The sequence below is a fragment of the Microcaecilia unicolor genome, chromosome 7 (assembly GCF_901765095.1).
Source record: "Microcaecilia unicolor chromosome 7, aMicUni1.1, whole genome shotgun sequence".
Classification (NCBI taxonomy): Eukaryota; Metazoa; Chordata; class Amphibia; order Gymnophiona; family Siphonopidae; genus Microcaecilia; species Microcaecilia unicolor.
The window spans coordinates 103,664,719-103,684,736 of NC_044037.1; the positions used below are offsets into that span (position 1 = coordinate 103,664,719).

Genomic DNA, 20,018 nt, shown 5'->3' on the forward strand with positions numbered 1-20,018 from the left:
ACATACCATATTTTTCGGACTATAAGACGCACTTTTTTCCCCCCAAATTTGGGAGGAAAATGGGGGGTGCGTCTTATAGTCCGAAGGTAGCGATTTCCCTCCCTCCCGCCCTCCCCCCGGCCCTGTCACCACTTCTCCCTACTCACGTCACGCGATCTTCCCTGGTGGTCTAGTGACGTCGGGGAAGGAAAGAGCCCCCTCTTTACTGCCCAGCGTGCTGCTCTCCGTCCTCCTGTATGCAGCCTGACGGTCTCGGCGAGATTCAAAATGGCCGCAGAGACTTCCATTCTCGGCGGCCATTTTGAATCTCGCCGAGACCGTCAGGCAGCATACAGGAGGACGGAGAGCAGCGCGCTGGGCAGGAAAGAGGGGGCTCTTTCCTGCCCCGACGTCACTAGACCACCAGGGAAGATCGCGTGACGTGAGTAGGGAGAAATGGTGACAGGGCCGGGGGGAGGGCGATCCCGAACAAGACACACCGGAGCACCTAGGTTTTAGAGGAGGGAAAAAGGAAATTTTTTTTCCTATTTCCCTCCTCTAAAACCTAGGTGCGTCTTATGGTCCGATGCGTCTTATAGTCCAAAAAATATGGTATCTCCTAAACTCAGAACTAGGAGTTGATCCATGGCTTAGAGAAATCCAACAACAAAATTAAAATAACCCCCCCCCCCCCCCAGCAACAACAAAACCACAGGTATTACCACAATCAGTTGAGTTGTTAAAAAAAATCTTAATTAAAACCCTTTAGTGTCCAATGTTCCCGTAATAAGCCATATGGGAACAGATTGATGGGAACATTGGACACTAAAGGGTTAAAATACCCAATAAGGCCACATTTTGCTCTCAGGTTGCATCAGGGGTAAAGCATTATGAACTAAACTTATAAATATCAATGAAACATACATAATTCATCAAATCTAAAACATGGTTACATCAGGTATGTTTAAAAAAATTTTTTTTAAAAAGTTAGTTAACACGCAACTAATCACGGTAATACCTGTTTGGGGTTTTTTGTTTGTTTGTTTGCAGACATCTGTATTAACAAGTATATGTTTTCCTTATAGAAATCTTCCTCCCCAACCATTCAAATTCAAACACCTTTCTCTTCTAACAAAAACAATAAATAAGATTTTCATGGAGGCTCATGGTCTTTGCCATGCTTAATCTACCTTGCAATATTTTTGCTATACTTTTTGTTCAGTGTGGATCCATATGGGGGGTGGATTCCGCAGTAGATTTTCCGATAACCAAGCTAGACCACATCTAGCCCACTTAAAAGTAAGCTCAGGGAGGCCCTCAATACCCTTACATTCAATTCCATCAGTGGAGGACATTTAAAGTTATGAAAAATTTTTATTTCTCTGTTTGTTGTGGTGGCTCCACCTGGAAGAAGGCCACATATATGCCCACCCTCCCCTACCACTGCAGTACCAAGTGGGGGAGGGGCATTGCTCACCAGTAGACTCATCTGCAGCAAGGATGCCTTTGCCATGGGCAACGATGCGGCGGGCGTTGTCTGAGAGCTCCTTCTTCTGCTCAGGGGTAAATGCTGGGTATTCGTGAGGCATTGTGGATCACGTCTGAGGAAGTATAGAGAGATCAAGGTCACAAATTGTAAGGTCAGCAACAGAACTGGGCTTAGAACAGATTTACAGAGAGCTAAAGAGATTTGCTTAAAGCAGTGTTTCCCAAGTCCAGTCCTGGAGTACCCGTTGCCAGTCAGGTTTTCAGGATATCCACAATGGATATGAATTAGCTTGATTTGTATGCACTGCCTCCATTATATGCAGATCTCTTTTATTCATTGTGGATATCCTGAAAACCTGACTGGCAAGGGTACTCCAGGACCGGACTCGGGAATCACTGGCTTAAAGAACACACACAAACACACATATGTAATGGCAGAGCTGGGATTAGAACTTAAGCTCGCCTTCCCATTCCAGAGGAAAGTGCAGTAGTCAGCTCAGGGACACTTGTATCCTTGTAAGGAAGAAGGGAGAGAGATCTTTAAAAAGCATGTGGCTGTGACCCAGCAGGACGCCAATGTGACCTTTCATTCCCTGCACCCACCCTCCTTCTGGACACAGTTGAATATTACAAGGTTAGGTGTCCACTCCCTCCCCCCTCCAGCTATATATTGCACCATTCCAAGGCACTACTGCAGCTGTCCAAAGGAAAGAACCCAACACCGCCTTCTACACAGGAATAAGTGTTTTCTCTCTGTCAGCTTTTCTCTTTCTCCTTTTCTGTCTTCTGTCCCATCCTTCCCAAGTCAGAACCCTCAGACAAGAAGAGTTTAGAAGATCTCCTCATTCCCCTTTTCAGGCACAAACATCTTAGCCCTTTGAGTTACATAAATCCTGCAGGAATTCAACAGGCAAGAAAGTAGCCAACCCTGCCAACTTTCTAAAGTAGGCACTGTGCCAGCAAAATGTTAGTATGAAATAACTCCCCCCCCCCCCCCACAAAAAAAAGGTTTCTTTCCTAAGCTTTGAAAATTCCCCTTTTATTTCTTTGATTTATTCCTGATGCAACCCCCCCCCCCCCCCCCAAAAAAAAAAAAATCCTACCACCACACATCTCAGATTGCCCATCTGAGGTAGAAAGGCCTCTTCAGAATTTATAATCTGAAGTGACCTTTCACTGGCATCACCTGGGCTAGTGTGTGAAAATTTGATTGTAACCTGGTCTGTGAAGTGTCACTGCTACACCAGACTTCTAAGTAAAATCAGGCTGATGTTACACTGTGTCTCTGGAAAAATACTGTTATTCTAATATGCACTTTATGAACAGTTGAGACATCTCGACGGATGATTTTAAAAAAACGGCAAGAGACAATGAGGGTCACTGTGAAGAAAAATATGTGATTGCGGTTTATTTATGACCTTGGAAACGCACACCAGGAAGAGAATAAAGGAGTTCCTCCACCCTAGGAGGTGCCTTGCAACAGGCAGTCTTTATGCCAAAATTTATGGCGAATAACAGAGTCGCAATCAAGGACAGCTGGAGGTCACCGAGCATCAGCCAGTGTCTTCCCTCATTTCTAATCACAAACTTCTAAAGGGGGCAAAGTGAAGGCATTTAGCTGCCATCCTGTCCCTCTTCCTTTAAGGGAACCCTATGCCGGCGCCTGAGAAGACTGCACAGTTGTAACAGGAATTGGAAGGTGCGAGCAACGGAACACTTCTTTCCTCTTCTTCTGCCGGAAATGATGAAGTAAAAAAAAAAAGGGTTGCTGTGAACGTTCATCCCTGCCTAGTCTTACATATAACGCAGGAAATTAAAACAAACAAAAAAAATTCCCCCCCCCCCCCCAACAGCTTCCATTTTATAAGCAAAAAATGGGAGAAAAGGGCTGCAAGTATGCATCGATTGCACTACCTTCAGCAAAGAAAAATCTGCCGCAGTCTCAACTGGATGATGTAAAGGGAGGTTCCCACCACCAGGATAAACGATTGGGATCTGGAAACAAGTTATTCGTCAATTGATTTAGTGAAAGAGTGCTGCGGCGGCCTTTCTATAGCCCCCCCCCCCCCCCCAATCAAAACAGACTGAACATACATAGGCTGCCAGCTTTTAAAAGCAGAAATGCCGCAACTTCCCGTCATTTCTCTGTGAATGACGCAAGGGGTAGCCGTGAAAATTAAACGCTACAACGAGTGAGATATACGTAGATATAGAGAGATATCTTCATAAAAATGCTGAGAAATAAATTTTATGAGATGATCTTTCTATCATATATTAACAAACTGCAGGCTATTTCCATTTTGGTAGCAAAAAGAAGACTGAAGGTGAATCAATGTCACTTAACCCTAGTCTTACCAAATACAGAGAATGCGAGAGCCAATGTAATGCTTTACCGGTATTTACATCCTCCAGGTAAGATACCGAGATCACAGTGATCCAAACAAATTAAAAAAGCAATTCCACAAAGGGAACAGGAAGCCGCTGGCGGGGACTAATGCATTAATCCTCCCCCTGTGCTTGTCCCTTTCTTGATTTTCTCAGCTTGCAGATTTTACTGTAAAGCAAAAGCTAAGCATACCTAGGGAGACAGAAACCTCACCCTTCCTGCAGGCTCCTCCGATGAACAACTACGAGCAGAAGCAGCAGCTCCCAAATGCCGCAATCCTTCTAAAGCCAAAACGTTAAGCAAGCACTGCTGCAAGCTTCCTCCGCCCACACCTTGACGCCATCCTTCCAGGGAGGGGGCGTGGTCAGAAATTTAAAGACCCACTGTGCCGGTAGCACCATTTGAAAAAAGTGTTTAGCTACATTTCTAGTACTTGTCTGGTGCGAGAATGAGTCAGAGACGCCTCCACAGGACCCAAGGACGTGACAGGCAGCACATGCATAGAAAGACAGATGCACTTAGCTATAAGTTCCTCCTACCATGTGTTCTAGCTAAACCTTAAGAACTACATAATCCACCAGTACCCAGAGCTTCCACGTTACCCACTTCCAGGAGGAAAATTTTAGACCAGTCCTAGATTTCTGCCAACCTCATCATGATGCATTATGGACCTGCAGCACTGATTTCAATGGGTAGAATTAGGGACCACAAATCCCACACTGCTTTGAGATATAAATTTGAAAAGCAGGACTTATCAAAAAGTCTCCCTCCTGGAACTGGGTAACTTGGCAGCTCTGAGTACCTGAGCTTAAAATTCAGGGGTTCTCGAGCTAAACCAAGCCAGTCAGGTTTTCAGAATAACCACAATGAATATGCATGAGATAGATTTATATACAATGGTAGTGCATGCAAATTTATCTAATGCATATTCAGTAAGAATATCTTGGAAACTAGCCTGTCTTGAAATGTCCCAAGGACGGGGTTCAGAACTCCTGTTATAATTGAAACATCATAACTTTTCTTGAGATCCAGGGCTAGCTTAACCTGGCAACATCTTCAGCTGCCTGGGACTGAGTGTAGTGTTTTGAACCATTTGTGCAATTTAGGCTCTGGGCAGACAGGAAGAGGATGCATCCCACTGTGACTTAAAATTACTACTACTACTACTACTATTTAGCATTTCTATAGCGCTACAAGGCGTATGCAGCGCTGCACAAACATAGAAGAAAGACAGTCCCTGCTCAAAAGAGCTTACAATCTAATAGACAAAATAATAAAGTAAGCAAATCAAATCAATTAATGTGTTCAGGAAGGAGGAGAGGAGGGTAGGTGGAGGCGAGTGGTTACAAGTGGTTACGAGTCAAAAGCAATGTTAAAAAGGTGGGCTTTCAGTCTAGATTTAAAGGTGGCCAAGGATGGGGCAAGACGTAGGGGCTCAGGAAGTTTATTCCAGGCGTAGGGTGCAGCGAGACAGAAGGCGCGAAGTCTGGAGTTGGCAGTAGTGGAGAAGGGAACAGATAAGAAGGATTTATCCATGGAGCGGAGTGCACGGGAAGGGGTGTAGGGAAGGACGAGTGTGGAGAGATACTGGGGAGCAGCAGAGTGAGTACATTTATAGGTTAGTAGAAGAAGTTTGAACAGGATACGAAAACGGATAGGGAGCCAGTGAAGCGACTTGAGGAGAGAGGTAGTATGAGTAAAGCGACCCTGGCGGAAGACGAGACGGGAAGCAGAGTTTTGAACTGATTGGAGAGGGGAGAGGTGACTAAGTGGGAGGCCAGCAAGAAGCAGATTGCAGTAGTCTAAACGAGAGGTGACAAGGGTGTGGATGAGGGTTTTGGTAGAGTGCTCAGAAAGAAAGGGGCAGATTTTATGGATGTTGTAAAGAAAGAAACGACAGGTCTTGGCGATCTGCTGGATATGATCAGAGAAGGAGAGAGAAGAGTCAAAGATGACCCCAAGGTTTCGAGCTGAGGAGACAGGGAGAATGAGAGAGCCATCAACAGAAATAGAAAACGGGGGGAGTGGGGAGGTGGGTTTGGGGGGAAAAATGAGAAGCTCGGTTTTGGTCATGTTTAATTTCAGGTGGCGTTGAGACATCCAGACAGCAGTGTCAGACAAGCACGCTGAAACTTTGGTTTGGATGCAAGGTGAGATATCAGGGGTAGAAAGGTAGATTTGGGAGTCATCAGCATAGAGATGGTAGGAAAAGCCATGGGATGAGATTAATGAACCAAGGGAAGAAGTGTAGATAGAAAAGCGGAGGGGACCAAGAACAGAACCCTGAGGTACGCCGACAGGCAGAGGGATAGAAGTAGAAGAGGATCCACCAGAGTGAACACTGAAGGTGCGGAGGGAGAGGTAGGAAGAGAACCAGGAAAGGACAGAGCCCTGGAATCCAAGTGAGGACAGGGTATCGAGGAGTATGCTGTGATCGACAGTGTCAAAAGCAGCGGAAAGATCAAGAAGAATGAGGATGGAATAGAGACCTCTGGATTTAGCCAGTAATAGGTCATTGGAGACTTTAGTAAGCGCAGTTTCGGTTGAGTGGAGAGGGCGAAAACCAGATTGTAGTGGGTCAAGAATAGCATGTGAGGACAGAAAATCAAGGCAGCGGCAGTGAACAGCATGCTCAAGTAATTTGGAGAAAAAGGGAAGGAGGGAAATGGGTCAGTAATTAGAGGGACAAGTAGGGTCGAGTGAAGGCTTCTTAAGGAGAGGTGTGACCACAGCATGTTTAAAGGCAGCAGGGACAGTCGCAGTGGAAAGTGAGAGGTTGTGAATGTGACAGATAAAAGGAATAAGAGCAGGAGAGATGGCATTAAGAAGGTGGGTGGGAATGGGATCAGAGGAACAGGTGGTACATTTTGAGCAAGAAAGGAGAAAGGTTGAGAGGTTTACATGCAGGGCGGCAGGAACGGAGAGGAGGGCTGTCGGGGAGTTGAGAGTGGGCAGGGGGGACCGAGAGCTGCCTGCAGCCGGGTTGCACCGGCCCTGCGTTTGGGGGGGCAATGCCCCCCTTGCCCCCTCAAACTACGCCCATGCATCCCAGTGCAGTGTATTACCACTTTCCTCCTCCATTCCACTAGGTCACAGAAGATGAAGAGAAATGCTTTATGGGGCAGCTGGTATACTACTTTATAGAGCAGCTGATACAGGAGCAGGCAAGAGGAGGAAAAATTCTAGACCTAGTCCTTAGTGGAGCACATGATCTGGTGCAGGAGGTAATGGTGCTGAGGTCGCTTGATAACAGTGATCGTAATATGATCAGATTTGATATAAGCTCTGGAGTAAATACACACAGGAAATCCAATACATTAGCATTTAACTTTCAAAAAGGAGACTATTTTAAATGAGAAGAATGGTAAAAAAAAAATCTTAAGAAAGCAACTGCGAAGCAGCTGTGAAGGTCAAAATTTACATCAGGTATGGATCCTGTTAAAGAATACCATCCCGGAAGCCCAGGCCAGTTATATTCCATGTATTAAAAAAGGAGGAAGGAAAGCCAAACAACAGCTAGCATGGTTAAAAAGTGAGGTGAAGCATTGGGCCCACCCAGTTTGGTGTCAGGCCCACCCAGCAGTGGTGTCCCTAAAGCAAGTAGCTTCCACGGGTCGCAGGCTCCCAACAATTCCCACATGCTGCCTGCCACTCAATGATCTTGCAGCCGCTAAGCACTAACCCAGAAGCCTCTCCTCTGCACAGGGGAAAGATGCTGCATGGCAGGATGAGGGAAGATGGGATGGAAGATGCTGCATGAGGGGGGAGATGGGAGAGATGCAGCAAAGGGGTGGAGGGGTGAGAAAGGAAGAAATCTTGCATATGAGGTGGAGAAGAGGGAGACTTGCTGCTTGGAGAGGGGACAGGTGTTGAGAGAGGGAGAAATGTTGAACACAGAGGTGAGGAAGGAGAAATGGTACATGGGGAGGGAGGGAGACATGGACATAGGGATGGAGGGAAGGGAGAAATGTTAGACATAGGGTGGAGGGGAGGGAGAAATACTGGACATGATAGTAGAGGGGAGGAAAGGAGAAATGCTGCATGGGCGGGGGAGAGAGATGTTAGACCCAGAACACAAGGGAGAGGAAGAGAGAAATGGTGGACAGTGGGAATGAGAGGGGGAGATGCTGGACATGGGGGTGGATGAGAGGGAGGAAGAGGTACACAGGAGGTGGAAGAAAGAGGGGGAAATGCTGGACCATGAGGGAGAGGGCAGGAGGCAAGAGAGAAGGGACAGGAAAATGTCAGGTTATGAGGGTGGAGAGTGGAGGGGAGAAAGAGGGATCAGATGCTGGCTAGAAGGGTGGAAGGAGGAAGACAATGGGAACGGTGGAACCCTGAGGGAGAGGCCAGGAGGAGGGGGTGGCAAGGAAATGAATGAGAGGATAGTGATTACAGAGGGTAGAAATATGGAATGGGGAGTAGATGAAAGAGAATGTAGGGCTGGGGAAGGAGTGAGATGGTGAATGGGAGAGCAAGCGGGTGAAAGAAGAAGATGGAAATTTGATATGTAGTTGAAAAGTAAAAAGGTGGTGAAGAAGGGTGAGAGAGAGAGAGAGAGAGGCAGAAAAGAGCTAAAAATGAATGATCAATATGTCAGAGGTAGGAGTAGTGAGGGAACAGACAGGAGAAAGACAAATGGATTGTAGCCACTTGAAGGATAATTAGCAGACAACAGACAGGAAAGCAGAAACCAGAAATTGGAACCAACAAGATAGAAAAATAAAATGTCCAGACCACAAAGGTAGAAACAAAGCATTTTATTTTGAATGTTTTAAATGGAATATATTAGCTTTTGGAAATGTGCATAGTAAATGTCTTTGTATTGTGTTCTGTAGAAAAGGAAATGTATTTCTGTTTTATGTCTCCAGTGTTGCAGTAATGCTAAGTTTAACGTCTTGGGGTTCCCATTCAATTTTTGTCTAAATATTTTTATTTCTAATTTGTGATCCCTTGTTCTGTATTTGGTGAGGGTCTGTTGGTGTGATAGTAATGGCAGATTGGAAATTAGAGAGGAGAGGGAATCGGGGAGAGGGACCCTCCTTTATTTTCTGACCTGGGCCCAAGCAGGTCTAATACCAGTCCTGACCCTTGCTGTATAGCTGGTGAGAATCCCCAAGCATACCCAGCTAAGGACCTCTTCCAAAAACAGCCAGAACTCCCTTCTACCAAGCTCTGTGGTTGATAACAGCATCCTTGAATCATCGACAACTAAGCATGTGTGGGGTGCCAGTATCAGTAGCTTAGGATCATTGCTGCTGCTGCCTGCCAAGCTTCGTAAAAGAGAGTTCTGGCCACCTTCAGAGCTTGGCCAGCTGACAGAGCTTGGGGATCCTCATTAGCTAAAGTATTTATATTTTGAGGTGGAGGTAGGACAAGGCAGAAAACATTTTGTGCCCACCCACTTTGGGCTCAGGCCCACCCAAAACTGGCTATCTGTCTACACCACTGAGGTGAAGGAAGCTATTAGAGCTAAAAGAAAATCTTTCAGAAAATGGAAGAAGGAACTGACTGAAAATAAAAAGAAACAGCATAAGGAATGGCAAATTAAATGCAAAGTGCTGATAAGGATGGCAAAGAAAGACTTTGAAAAATATATTGTGTTGGAGGCAAAAACACATAGTACAAACTTTTTTTAGGTATATTAGAAGCAAGAAGCAGGCAAGAGAATCAGTTGAAAATGCATTTCTGTTTTATGTCTCCAGTGTTGCAGTAATGCTAAGTTTAACGTCTTGGGGTTCCCCTAGATGACCAAGGGATAAAAGGGGCACTCAGGGAAGACAAAGCCATAGTAGAGATTAAGTGAATTCTTTGCTTCGGTCTTCACTGAGGAAGATTTGGAAGACATACCGGTGCTAGAAATGGTATTCAAAACTGACAAGTCAGATAAACTGAATTCAATCTCTGTAAACCTGGAAGATGTAATGGTGCAATTTGACAAATTGAAGAGTAGCAAATTGCCTGGACCGGATGGTACTCATCCCTGAGTATTGATAGAATTGAAAAATGAACTTGCAGAATATTTACCTTTAAAATCAAGCACGGTACCAGAAGATTGGAGTTTAGTTTTGAAACCGAGCATGTGTGACGTGAGAGAAAAAGCAGCCGCAGGGGCAGGCCATGCAGCAGAGTGAAGAAGAGCAGTGCTGGAGGAAGAGCTCTTCTGCTGGCGGGGCCTTGGGATCCCTGCCAGCCAAGGTAGTTGCAGACTGCAGTTGCAGCGGGTGGGCGGGTGGCAGCGGCGATTCTGGGGGGGGGGGGCAGTGGTGGCAATCTTGGGGGGCGGCAGCAGTCTCTCTGCGGCCCTGTTGTATATACAAAGTCTCTGATTTATATAAATGTATCTCATGATAGTCATTGCAGATATCCAGAAAAGTTAACTGGCTGTCGGGTCAACAGGAGAGGCAGGAGCAGAGACAGTCCAGAAAAGGATTACCAAATGATACCAGTATAAGAAGTCCAATGGTCCACTGAGACCAGCATCCTTTCTCCAACAATGATCAGTGTAGACCACTTGAATGTCCCAAGTAGATTCTAATGGGAAGATGATCTAATGATCTTCACATCTACCTGGCTAATAATTTGCCCTCCAGAAATTTCTTCAAACCTTTTTAACCCCACTAATACTATTAGCCATGACCACATCCTCCAGCAATAAATTTTGCAGCTTAATTTGGCTCAGACTAAACTTTTGACATTTGTTTTGATGCTACCAACTTCATTGATTTGACCATAATTCTCATTCTATTTGTTAAGGTAAATAATTGTTTCCTATTAACTTATTCCAGCCCACTCATGAAGTTATAAATCTCCATTACATCCCCTCTCAGTCATTTCTTCTCCATGCTGTAGCCTTCTCTCCAGACTTTCTGTCCTTGTCAGTATTTTCTAAATTTGCTGTATCATTTCTGAGTCTGCATCTTTAAAGACCTATATATGTACACCCTAGAAGGGAAGAGGGGAGATATAATGGAGAAATTCAGATGCCTCAAAGAAACAAATAATGCACAAGAAGGATATTCCAGTGGAAAGGTTAGAGCAAAGGGTAACAACATGAGGCTAAATTGGGTTAGTCGTGGTAATAAAGGACAGGTTTCATTAAAGAAAGGTGATGGCTCTATACAATAGTTTCTGGATGGAGATACAATTGAAGTTAATAACTTTAAAGTTGGGCTTTTCAATTCAAGGCAAATTATATCAACACTATATATAAATATAATCATCAAATGGGGGAGGCCACAAAAGTAGTGGAATTCAGTAAATACTGGGCTCCCTTGAATGTGAGGAAGTGAGGGTAAAGACAGAAACTGGGTACTGCAACAGGAATGGACAGAAGAGTTGTCATTGTTTTTCTTTCTGTAGACGGATAGAGGGTAACTGCCCTATAACAGGGCACTTATAAATATGTGCCACTTGCATATACAGATGTACAGAAAACCAGCACTTACGATAACATACAAGTTCTAACCAAGTAGTTCAAAGCAATTTACAAGAAGATTTAACAAGGCAGATTCTGGGAAGATACATGTCTACAAGAAGGTCAGATCAAAAAATGTATCATCAGAAGATAGTTAACCAAATGCTTAGCTAAGGTAAGAATTAATCATGCAAGAATTACTTAAACAGATTTGTTTTTAGCTTCCTTCCGCAACTCATGTAATCTGAACCCAATCGAAGAGCACCTGGTAAAGAATTCTATATCTTGGCGCCTGTTATGAAAGCAAAGAGGCATTCGCTTATATTTTATTTTCACTGCAGATGGAAAATGGATGGCTAATTGATTTGTGGCATGATGCACCCCTAGAGAACAGTCAGAAAGGTACTAATGGCATTACGTAAGAAGAAGCCATTGCCATGAATAAATCTGAACATGAAAGGACGTCATTTAAATGATGAGCGAGCATCTATCAGCAACCAGTACAACATTTTCAAAAGAGGTGAAACCAGTTCCCATTTTTGTAAATGGCATATATCTGTCTAGCCGAGGTGTCCTGTACAGACTCTAATTGCTTCTTCAGTTTCTCTGACCATCCTACATATATTACATTACAATAATCTAGCTGGCCAAGCAGAAAGGCTTGCACAGTAATTCTAAAATGTTCAAAATGATTTTCTAGGAGTAATGTCAGGAAGTATTTTTCATGGAGAGGGTGGTAGATACGTTGAATGCCCTCCCGCGGGAGGTGGTGGAGATGAAAACGGTAATGGAATTCAAACATGCGTGGGATAAACACAAAGGAATCCTGTTTAGAAGGAATGGGTCCATGGAATCTTAGCAGAGATTGGGTGGCGACGCTGGTAATTGGGAAGCGAAACTGGTGCTGGGCAGACTTCTAATTTCTATGCCCTGATTGTCACTGAATAGATAAGGATGGACTTGAGTGTAAATTTTAAGGGGCTTCGACGTTAGCTTCAGAACTTTTAGTACAAGAAGAGTGCTGGACAGACTTCTACGGTCTGTGCCCTGAGAATGGCAAGGACAAATCAAACTCAGGTATACATATAAAGTATTGCATATCAAGTACAATGAGTTTATCTTTTTGGGCAGACTGGATGGACAGTTCAGGTCTTTATTATTTATTATTATTATTATTTGTTACATTTGTATCCCACATTTTCCCACCTATTTGCAGGCTTTATCTGCCGTCACTTACCATGTTACTATATGTTACTATGCAAATTTGTTTAAGTTTATTTATTTAAAAATGTCTTATATCCTGCCCATCTGCAAGTCTAGGCGAATTATAAATTCACATACCTAAAAAAAAATCAACTTACAGCTAAAAATAAAACAAATTACAAAATAGTACAATCCAGGGGCGTATCTGCGTGGGGCCACAGGGGCCTGGGCCCCCGCAGATTTCGCCCTGGCCCCCCTCCCTGCCGTCAACCCTCCCCCGCTGCTTACTTTTGCTGGCGGGGGGCCCCAACCCCGCCAGCCGAGGTCCGACCCGCAATCTCCATATTTCGTCTTCCTCCGTGGCCATGTGCTTCAAGGAAGTAACGCTGCAGTGCTGATTGGTTGAATCCAGTTCGGCGTCTGACGTCGCTGCGACGTCAGACGCCGAACTGGATTCAACCAATCAGCACTGCAGCATTACTTCCTTGAAGCACATGGCCACGGAGGAAGATGAAATATGGAGATTGCGGGTCGACCTCGGCTGGCGGGGGTTGGGGCCCCCCGCCAGCAAAAGTAAGCAACGGGGGAGGGTTGACGGCGGCAGCGGGGGGGAGGCAAAAATGTGCCCCCCCTCTCTGGCTCTGGCCCCCCCTACCGCCGGATTCCAGATACGCCCCATGAAAAAACCTGTTGAAATAGCAAGATTTTTAACTGCTTCAGAAAAGTAAGTAGCAAGTCACTGAGAAATTGCTGGACCTACAACCATGAACAAAGAATCCCTGTATTTCTCCAATCTAATACGCCTGAAAATGGGATTTATTTTATTTATTTATTTATTGCATTTGTATCCCACATTTTCCCACCTCTTTGCAGGCTCATTGTGGCTTACAATACATCATGAATGGTGGAAATATATTATAAAATAGACATTTAGTGTTACAGAAGATTTCTACAAGATACTGATTGTGGGATCTCAAGGCATGGATGTGCACGTAAATCAGGGTGGCAGCAAGACAAGGAGGAGTTTCTTACTCGGAAGATTAGTGTCTAATGACAGTGTAGAATCTATTGTTACTCCCAAAATGTTTAAAATAGAATCAATTGGAGAACTGTATCCTGTTACAATGGATATGTGATATCCCCCACCCCAATATTAATGCAATGGAGAAACCAAATGCATGAGCTTCTTGCAATGGAAAGATTCTTGGTAGACTCTCAGGGCTATTTCTCAAATTGTGGACTCCATATTTGAACACTCTCACCTCCAGGTGTGATCAGCCTTTTTAAATACTTTAGATCTCTGATTTTGAGCTAATCAACATCCTCATTAATGCTATAGTAAGCTTGTAGGTTGGGGAGGAGGGAAGGGATGGAGAGTTAGATTTGGGGGAGGAGGAGGAGGGTTTATTTGTTATTCCCTGTCATTGCAAAGATTGCTTATGTATATTTCTTGGACATTTCTTTACTGGAGTCTATGACTAGCGATGTTTTGTTGTTTCTGTATCCAATGACAATAAAGATATTTTGTAAAAGGTAAAGACAGAGGAGTAGCGTGATCAACAAAACTCTTCCAATGATACCAGGGAGACAGAAAATATCATATACATTTTATTCCACAAATTAAATGATGTTAAAATCAATGACTCAACACGGCACTGTGTTTCGGCTAGACTGCCTGCCTCAGGAGTCTTTGTATATATGATAGAGTCCAAAAGTAGCAAAGAATGCTTCACAAAATAGCAACAAAAGGATGCGGTCTTTAAAAAGACTTATCGATTGAAAAGGCGCCAAAGTAATGTACTGCTTTGATTATGGTGCAAATTGCTTAAAACAAAATATCAATCCAGAAAGACACCAAAGCTTTGTACTGCTGTGACTGCTTTGTGAATCGCTGAACCAAAAAAAAAATACTTTTTAAAGACTGCATTCTTTTGTTGCTATTTTATGAAGCATTTGTTTTGCTACTTTTGGACTCTATCATATATACAAAGACTCCTGAGGCAGGCATTTCATTTAATTTTTGGAATAAAGTGTATATGATATTTTCTGTCTCCCTGGTATCAATGGAAGAGTTTTGGTGATCACACTGCTCCTCTGTCTTTTCATGGTGGATCTTGTTCCTCCACCCTGGTGGTTGACCCCTAATAAAGATATTTCTATATAAAGTAGAATCAATTCGGAGGGAGATGTCCCTTAATGTTAATATGTTGTTCGGTAAGGCTGGCAAAGCTGACCCTAACCTTAGAATTTTTGTCTTCTCAGTGTTTTAATTTCACACGATACCAAATAACCCGAGCTTTGACTGAATCACTACAGTGTCTGAACATGCATAAGTAGCAGCAAATTGATTGAGCGCTATCGTGTAAGGAAATGTGTAAGTGGCATAGGAGGGAATTCAATAAACAGAGCACTTACCAACACCTATATTCTAGGTGATAAGGGCTCAGGCACTAACCACACATTAATGGGTTAGTGTGCGGCGATGTAGCTCTGTTAACCAATTAGCACAGAACACACTTACTCTCTGCCCCCCCCCCCCCAGACACACCCCAGTGGTAAAAAATAAATTCTATTTTTAGCACATGGTTAGTGTATGCCAATCCCAAAACTACTGCTGAACATCTGAACTCACCCCGCGGTAGTGCTGTTTAACCTGCGTTAAGTGTGTGTTAGTGCTTACCACAGCTTAGTAAAAGGGCCCCTGAAGGTATTGAAACAAATTGTTATATCATAGTGCTAGATGCAATGCATTTTAATACACAATAATATTAATATGGTATTATATTTGAATAACATGATGTAATGAAATAACTTACATTGTGGGCCTCTTTTATCAAGCCGTGCTAGGGGTTCTGTGCAGCAGTGCCGACGGAGCCCATTCAAAGTGAATGGGCTTTGTCGGCAATACCGCAGCGGTAGCTGCTAGCTAGGCTTGATAAAAGAAGCCCTTAATCAACATCCGTCTAGGTGCTTTTCATTTTCTGTTTTTGGAGGAAACAGGTTTTGTTTTTGGTCTACACATACACACACACAGACGCATTTATATAATTTCTTTTCTCATAACGAACAAAGATTTGGGGTAGTGATGACCTCAACAGCTTCCACCTCTACCTTGATTGCTACTATGTTGTACATCTTTCATGTCAGCAGCAATTTCATAATAATTAAAAACAGGGCATTCTTACAATATTCTGAGCCCTCCCTTAATACAGGGATCATTATGTGTGGTATTGACTTGGAAAATGTTCAGTGTTGAAATTTGTTGTATGTATATTGAGTTTTCTAATAAAAATAGTTGAAACATAATTGACAGGATCATTCAATAAATTCTTCTGTGTGGTGTGAAGTTTGGATTCTCTACAGGATTGGACAGAATCTCAATATAAACTCTGCACCTCCAGCTCTGTATCACTAACTCCACATTCCCCAACAACACACATAGAAAAAATATTGACATTGTGATTATCACCCCAATAGCAGCATATGCCCCTTCCACTGCCAGTCAGATGAGTTTTTGTTTGTGTGGTGACTCTACAGGATGTGGAGACCACTAGTCTTGAACATTTTTATTTTAGGTGCCAAGAGCCTGCTTTTCAAATTAACAAAAAAAAATTACCAAACCATAAAAACCCTAATCAACCTATAAATATTACACTGGTCCCTGGAGCACCAATATACCTATTACTGGCAAACTAGAACAAGCTGAATTGTTTGAGATTCTTACAAAGACACTACATGCTAGCAGAATCCTTCATCTCAGTTGCACATGCAGAAAACAGATATATCTTCACCATATGGGACAACAAAAAACATTCACAAAAACTGAAATGGAACCCCCCCCCCCCCCCCCAAGAAAGTCAGACTCTATAAGAAGGGCAATATTGATAAAAGAGAAACAGAAATGTATTTTCTCCTGTACTTTACAAAATATAAAAATAGACAAGATATACATTTCCTAAAGTGGACACATCCCATGATGCGACCGCACCTTGAATACTGTGTGCAAGTCTGGTCACTACATCTCAAAAAAGATATAAAATTAGAAAAAGTACAGAGAAGGGTAACAAAAATGATAAAGGGGATGGGACGACTTCCCTATGAGGAAAGGCTAAAGCAGCTAGGGCTCTTCAGCTTGGAGAAGAGACGGCTGAAAGGAGATATGATAGAGGTCTATAAAATAATGAGTGGAGTGGAACAGGTAGACATGAATTGCTTCTTTACTCTTTCCAAAAATACAAGGACTAGAAGGCATATAAAGAAGTTACTAAGTAGTACATTTAAAACAAATCATAGAAAATATTTCTTCACTCGAGTAATTAAACTCTGGAATTCATTGCCAGAGAATGTGGTAAAAGCAGTTAGCTTAACAGGGTTTAAAAAAGGTTTGGCTACTTTCCTAAAAGAAAAGACCATAAGCCATTATTAAGATGGACTTGGGAAAATCCACTGCATATTCTAGGATAAGCATAATAAAATCTGTTTTACTGTTCTGGGATCTTGCCAGGTACTTGTGACCTGGATTGGCCACTGTTGGAAACACGATACTGGGCTTGATGGATCTTTGGTCTGTCCCATTATGGCAATGCTTATGTTCTTAAAAAGTATTAAATAACATTTTTGTTTTTTATTGTTGCTGTCTGGGCATTTTATTTTTCTAATTGGGCTGGTCCCAGTCTCTTTTCTACTTTTCTTGTGTCAGTTGTCTCCCAAATTATTTTCCAGGTTTACTTTTCTATTTCTTTTCTCTCCTCTTGTCTTTTTAATTTTCTCTTCTACATCTGTCTGCCACTGATCTTTCTTTTCATGTTTCTTCCCATTTTTATCTTTTCTGCATTTATATCTGCCATTTGATTTTACCTCAACTCTTTCTTTCTTTCCCCCTTTTATTTGTCTCCTTTTTTTTTGACCTCTCATGTATCTAACAGCTTTTTCCATCTCCCTCTCATCCCCTTTCCAGTATTCCCATTGTCCCTGCAATCTCTCTCCTTCCTCAGTCTCCTATCTCCTGTCATCTTTCACCCACCCTGAGTCCTTCATTTCTATCCTTGGTACTCACTCTCTCAGCCCTCATCCACCCTCCACTGCCTCTGATCCCACCAGTCCAGCTCTATCGCTGTCATTTTCCTTCCCTTGCCTCCAGGCTATTCTTCTGTGTCTTACCCTCTACCCCATCTTCTATTGCCTCTCTTTCAGCATCATTTAACTCCATTTCCACCCACATTCAACCCCTTCAGAGATACATTCCCTTCCTCTATTACCCTCCCCAATACTCCCATCCCTTTTCAACGCCTCTTATCCTCTCTCCTGTCTTTCAGGTTATTTACATTATGTCTCAACCTTCCACCACACATCATCCCCACTCTCTTACCCCCATTTTATACTTTCACTCATTTTTCCAACACATCAACAAACCCCACTTGTACCTACCAATTGCCAGGTCCTCCATATGCTCTCAAAATTTGCTTTCCATCCTTCCCATCCATAATTCCCCTGCTCTTCTCCCCCCCCCCCCCCCCCCCCCCCAGACACACACACAAAATAAATTATCCCACACAATCACCAAGCCTCAGTCATCTTCTGCTCTGTTCCCCCACCCCTAAGGGCCCTCCATCTTGTGCTATTTCCAGGGTTTGTCGTGCATTTGACATTTCTTCTCTTTCCATGTCCACCATAATTTCCTCTGTGACCCTATCTGTCCCAACATCTCCCCTCTCTGTCCCTATCCCTATCCCTCCCCCTCCCCCATGTTGAGCACCTGTCTTCTTTGCCCCCTACCCCTCTCTGTGTCCAATATTGCCCTTCTATGTCCCTGTCCCTCCTTGTGTCCAGCTTATCTCCCTTTCTTCCCATTCTCCTGCATCTCCCATCCCATGGCTACTATCACCTTGCCCTTGCTCTCTCGCTGCAGTCCAGTATCTTTCCTTGTCCCTCTCTCCTTCTATGGGTTCAGTGTCTCTCCCACTCTCCCCCTTCCACTGTTCAGTCTCTCTCTTTTCCCTCTGCTCACCCCCTCCCATCCCAGCATCACACTATATTTCTCCCCACCTTCCCTCAGTGGCTCCAGTACGTCTCCCCCTCTCTTCCTCACCCCCTCATCCAATCTCTTGGTTCTCCACACTCCACCTCCCATATCTAGCATCTCTCCCCCTCCCCACCTGTGGCCAGGCTCTCTGTTTCTCTTCCTACCCCCCCCCCCCCCCCCCACTAAGTACAGCAGCTCTCTCTTATGGCCCGGCAGCTCCTCTCTATTCCTTTTCTTCTCTCGCCCCCTGGCTGTCCTCCAACTATTTGGTACATTATCACCAGTGCTAGTCATTCAAGCATACTACCACCGGCTGGCTCGAGTCATATGCAGGAACAGGAAGTTGCGTCAGAACAGGTGGGACAAGGCACAGGGAACTCTCTGGAGCTAGCCAGTAGTGGCTTGCCTCAGTTACTGATACTGCCAACAATGTTCTGAATAGTTGGAGGTACACGGGGTGGGGAGGAGAAAATGAAAGAGGAAGGGAATAGAGAGGGGGTGCTAGTTTGCACCGGGGGGGGGGGGGGTGCAACAGAGAAACAGAGATGTCAGACCTTGGGGAAAGGATGGGTGGAAGATACCAAAAACTACATGCTTGATGAAAGTGGGCTGGCAAAGGAGTGGCAAGCCATTTTTTTTTTTGGGGGGGGGGGGGTGACACTTGCCACCCTGTACTGATGCCTATGAAAACAACAAACAGAATGTTAGGAATTATTAGGAAACTAGTAAAAAAGCCCCGTTTCTGATGCAAATGAAACGGGGGGCTAGCAAGGTTTTTTTCAGAGTGTGCATGTGGGAGTGTGTGTCCCTGCCCTCTCTCCCTCCCCCTCCCCCCTCCCAGTCCAGTCCTTCAGTGTTAAGTTTCCTGCTGTTCTGTGTTTTTGTTACAGAGAGAGTGAGGGCATCTCTCTCCCCTCCCCCCTCTGAGTCCTTCACTGTGTGAGATTTCGTGCTGTGCTGTTTTCCTTCACTCATGGGGAAACCGGATATCTCTGGCGCTTCACACTTCCGGCTGGAGGCTTCATAGAACGTTGGTCTTGCCTTTTATATATATAGAAGAAGATTAATAGAGAATAAAACAAGGAATAGCATAATGCCTCTATATCACTCCATAGAGCAATCATACCTTGCGTATTGTGTGCAGTTCTAGCTGTCATATCTCAAAAGAGACAATGCAGAATAAGAAAAGGTACAGAGAAGGGTGACTAAAATGATAAAGAGAATGAAACTCCTCTCATATGAGGAAAGGTTAAAGCCTCTTCAGCTTGGAGAAAAGACAGCTGAGGGGAGATACAACAGAGCTCTATAAAACCCTGAGTGCAGTGGAAACAGGTAACCACAAATCAAATATTCATGCTTTCAAAAAGTACAATGACTAGGGGACATGCCATGAGGTTATTAAGTAGTTGATACAATAAAGGTCTATAAAACCCTGAGTGGAGTGGAACAGGTAACTAAAGTATAATGACTGGGGAGGGGAACACATCATGAAGTTACTAAATAGTAGATATGATAGAAGTCCA

At 43.8% G+C, this 20,018-nt stretch overlaps 1 protein-coding gene across 1 annotated transcript in view; it reads right to left on the bottom strand.

The window, feature by feature from the left end:
- Positions 1-20,018, bottom strand: part of ALDOA (aldolase, fructose-bisphosphate A) — a 40,838-nt gene that overhangs the window by 15,173 nt on the left and 5,647 nt on the right. The window contains exon 2 of the mRNA XM_030209139.1: positions 1,457-1,580. Coding sequence (XP_030064999.1) covers positions 1,457-1,568 — 112 coding nt within the window. The 5' untranslated portion in view covers positions 1,569-1,580. The remainder of the gene's footprint in view (positions 1-1,456; positions 1,581-20,018) is intronic.